Raw genomic sequence first — 4023 nt, 5'->3', positions numbered from 1 at the left:
GAACCCGCCACCTTAGGTGTACGTGGCTGGCGCCTTAGCCGGTTGAGCTATAGGCGCCGAGCCTAAAATATCTATTTTCTTTGTTTTTTTCTTTTTTCAGTTTTTGTCCAGGGCTGGGTTTGAATCTGCTACCTCTAGTATATGGGGCTAGTGCCCCACTCCTTTGAGCCACAGGTGCTGCCCCTGTAAAGTATCTATTTAACAAAGTTTTCTTTGCTGTGATAATGATCTCATATTAAAACTAGAAACAAAGATATGGGGGGGGGCATTGTGCAAGAGAGAGAAAGACATATGAAGTCTAAACAGACAGAAAAACCAAATTTTATCTAATAACCAATCAACTTTTTCAGAAGTAATCAGAAAAAAATCAGTGTTATCCTGGAAACTCATGCCATCATTCTGCTCTGATGAATCCTTAGGAATGACCCAAATCTCAACGCAGTAGTCTTATTAGCCTTTACTCTTCAAGTGATCTTATCTATCCCACTTCAGCAACTCTCTTTAGTGACTCTGTCATGCAGCCCTGACTGATTTCCGGATCCTGGATTTCAGAATCTTGAGTTCCAACCTGCATTTTATTCACCTCCCTCATTCTACCACTCATAAGCCAGTTCTCTACGTAGTCCAAGCTTTTATGCTCCCTTGGGCCCCTTTCCTTTTCCTCATTAAGTTAGCCCCCTCACTGTTCTGCTTTTCTTCCTACAGGCATTACTCTATCTGCCTTTTCTTTTCTTTTCTTTTTTTTTTTTTTTTTTTTTTGAGACAGAGTCTTAACTGTGTTGCCCTCATAAAGAGTGTGATATCCAGCTCACGGCAACCTCACTCTCGGGCTTAAGTGATTCTCTTGCCTCAGCCTCCCAAGTAGCTGGGACTACCGGTGCCCCCCACAATGCCAGGCTATTTTGTTGTTGTTGTTATAGTTGTTGTTTAGCAGGCCCAGGCCGGGTTTGAACTAGCCAGCCCTCGTATATGTAGCCGGTGCCCTAACCACTAAGCTGTGGGCGCTGATCCTATCTGGCTTTTCTTGCTTTTCAATTCACACATTGCTCAGGGTGCCTGGAGAAAGTCATACACTCATAGCTGATAGATAATACTGCAAATCACAGGTTTCTGATCTCAGATGTTAATTATATCCAGGGATCTTTTTTCTTTTCCTGGCCAGCCCCTTTCCCTAAAGGAACTACAGCAGAACCTCTTTAGTTTGACTATCCAAGGGACTATAACAAACTGGCCAGCATACACAGGTGTCAACATAAGGAACTAGGCCTACTGTACTGATATGTACATGTGGTTTATATCTAGTCTATTAAAATTAGGTCCACTTGAGGTAGTCAGTAAAAGTTTATCAAGTACAGATTTCTTCAGTTTCCTGTCTTTTGAACTTAATCTGTCTCATCTCTTACTACCTTTTTTCCAATCCAAAAGGAAAAGTTATTCAATAGTATAATAGTACTCTGTCCTTAAAATGTTGTTCCCTACTATATTCTCCCATCCATTATCCTTTTTCTAGCTGGTGGTTTTGTTTTTGAAATTTTTTGTGGAGATGAGGTCTCACTATGTTGCCCAGGCTGGCTGGCCTCAAATCCCCGGCCTCAAGCAATTCTTCCACATTGGCCTCCCAAAGTGCTGGGATTACAGGTGTGAGCCACTGCACCGGGCCTTAGCCTGTGTTTTTAATGTCTCTCTTTTCTCTGGCACTTTTCTAGTTGTCCCCACACAAACACAATCTCTCATACCTTAAACACAATATGAATCTTGACCTAGCATCTCCTGGATACCACTTTGTCCCTCTTGTGTTCCTCAGTCCCCTGCAGTGCAGCTTCCGTTCTCACCACTTCATGGAACTCCTCAAGGCACGACCACTAATGACTTCAATTATCCAGGATGTCGCTCTCTTTCCCTGCCACATCTCTTTGGAAACTGACCTTGTTGACTACAACTTGAAACGTTTCCTCCTTGGCTTTGGGGTGCCATGCCTCTTCATTCTCTGTCTTATTGATTCTTCTTAGTTTGGGGGACTTGGAGTTTAGGCTTTTTCTCCACAGCTCTGATACTGTCCTAGTCTCTACAAATACTATGCGCTCTTTATATACATATTATGTTCTGTAAATAAGACTCCTAAATTCTTACCTAAGTTAGGTTTTCCCTGCTAAGTTTTAGACATAGGTTTTAGTTGCTTCCTGCTCTTTCTACTTGTATATCTCACAGAAATTTCAGCTATAAGCAGCAATAATCTTTGACCCTTTCCTCTTACTTACCAAACGTTATTTTACTTCATAAATGCATCCTCTATCCTGCTACCATTACCTTAGTTCAGACTTCTCTATCTTTCATGTGGTCTCTTGCAGAAGCCTTACTCTTGGCTGCATGCTTACTCTAATTCATATTTTATCTGGTATTTATTGAGTAATATTGATTAGTCACCTGATATGCATTAGGCCCCCTGCTGTGTTGTTTTTCTTTTTTCTTTTTTTTTTTTTTTTTGAGATTGGATGTTGCTCTTTCTCAGGCAGGTCTCAGAACTGGTGAGCTCAAGCAATCCGCCCATCTTGGCCTCCCACAGTGCTAGGATTACAGGCCTGAGCCACCCCATGCTGGGTTCTGGACATACAGTGACCAGCAGAAACAGGCATGGTCCCAGCTGTTATGGAACTTATTTTCTAATTAGTAAAACAGAAATAATAATAATAATTTTTATTATCATTTTTGGAGACAGAGTCTCGCTTTGTCACCCTCAGTAGAGTCCCATGGCGTCATAGTTCACAGTAACCTCAAACTCTTAGGCTCAAGAGATGCTCTTGAGTAGCTGGGACTACAGTTGCCCGCCACAAAGCCCAGCTAGTTTTTATAGATGGGCTCTTGCTCTTGCTCTTGCTCAGGCTGGTCTCAAACTCCTGAGCTCAAGCAATCTACCCACCTTGGTTACAGGTGAGAGCCATTGTACCTGGCTGGGCAAAAGGCTTTCTAAAAGGCAAAAATAAACTTCCCCGTCCTCAAAATTCTCCAGTTTTGCTTTAATAAATTCTAAACTACTTAGTTTAATGAATAAGGTCCTTTCTAGCACTCTGTTTCTAGTCTTTTCCACCACTGCCTGAAGCAGGACTGCTCCCGGCCTTTATGTCTACTACTGCTTACATCACCTTTGCATTTTCTATTTCTACTACCCATACTGCCCTCCTTATCCTGCCTTGTGAGCCTAGAGAACTTCAATTTTCCAGCAAGATGCAGCTCCAGCACCACCTTGTCTAGAAGCCTTTCCAAAACATGCTTCATTCCCTACCCCAGGAGGAAAATTTAAAAGTCCGTTGTTTATCTGAAGTACCCCCAGCATAAGCCGTTGGCACTTAACTCTGGTTTGTTTACCTGTCCTGACATGACTGAGCTTCGCATCGAAGATTATTTCATTCATCTTTGTTTTGTTCCTTCTTGTCTAGCACTGTCCTCAGTGCCTATAAATATTAAGCATTCCACTTTACTTTTTATCAATAGTCAAGTCCGTTTAATTTTAACTATGCCAGATGTGGAGGAGATTAATACTTACATCACAGACACTATCTTTGATCTATTTTTTTCATGTTATTTGTGCTTCCTTTTATCAATTTATATTTAAATGGATTTTTGGTAGGAACTTTGTGTTCATTGAGTAGGCCTAAAGTAGAGCATGATTATTTATCAAAGGTGGTTTACTAGAACTGTAGGATGTCTATTTTGAAATCTTAGTTAGGGATGAATTACACAATCTTATCTAAACTTTAGAAGAGTACTCTGGTGATTTAAATTAACTCCTTGGTGATCAGTTGTGTCTGTGAGGGTGCCACAGAAATCAGGGTACCCTTGGTTTTTACATTTGGGGACAGAGTTTGTGATGTTTTTGCCCCTGATCTGCTATTTGAGGAAGATCAGATGGACTTAATCTTTCTTTCTTTCTTTCTTTCTTTCTAGATAACAGCAAAAGCGTCTATCATTTTTGTTACTCTTCAGTACAATGTTACCCACCCTGCAACAGGTAAGGTAATTTTTTTT

The 4023-nt window shown here is 41.0% G+C and overlaps 1 protein-coding gene across 1 annotated transcript in view; it reads left to right on the top strand.

Annotated features, from left to right (window-relative positions):
* Positions 1 to 4023, top strand: part of TRAM1 (translocation associated membrane protein 1) — a 45057-nt gene that overhangs the window by 8079 nt on the left and 32955 nt on the right. Inside the window, exon 2 of the mRNA XM_003797258.3 lies at positions 3943 to 4006. Coding sequence (XP_003797306.1) covers positions 3943 to 4006 — 64 coding nt within the window. The remainder of the gene's footprint in view (positions 1 to 3942; positions 4007 to 4023) is intronic.

Source organism: Otolemur garnettii, unplaced genomic scaffold (assembly GCF_000181295.1).
Source record: "Otolemur garnettii isolate 467f Iridium unplaced genomic scaffold, OtoGar3 scaffold00113, whole genome shotgun sequence".
Classification (NCBI taxonomy): domain Eukaryota; kingdom Metazoa; phylum Chordata; class Mammalia; order Primates; family Galagidae; genus Otolemur; species Otolemur garnettii.
This window is presented reverse-complemented; position numbering and strand designations above follow the sequence as displayed.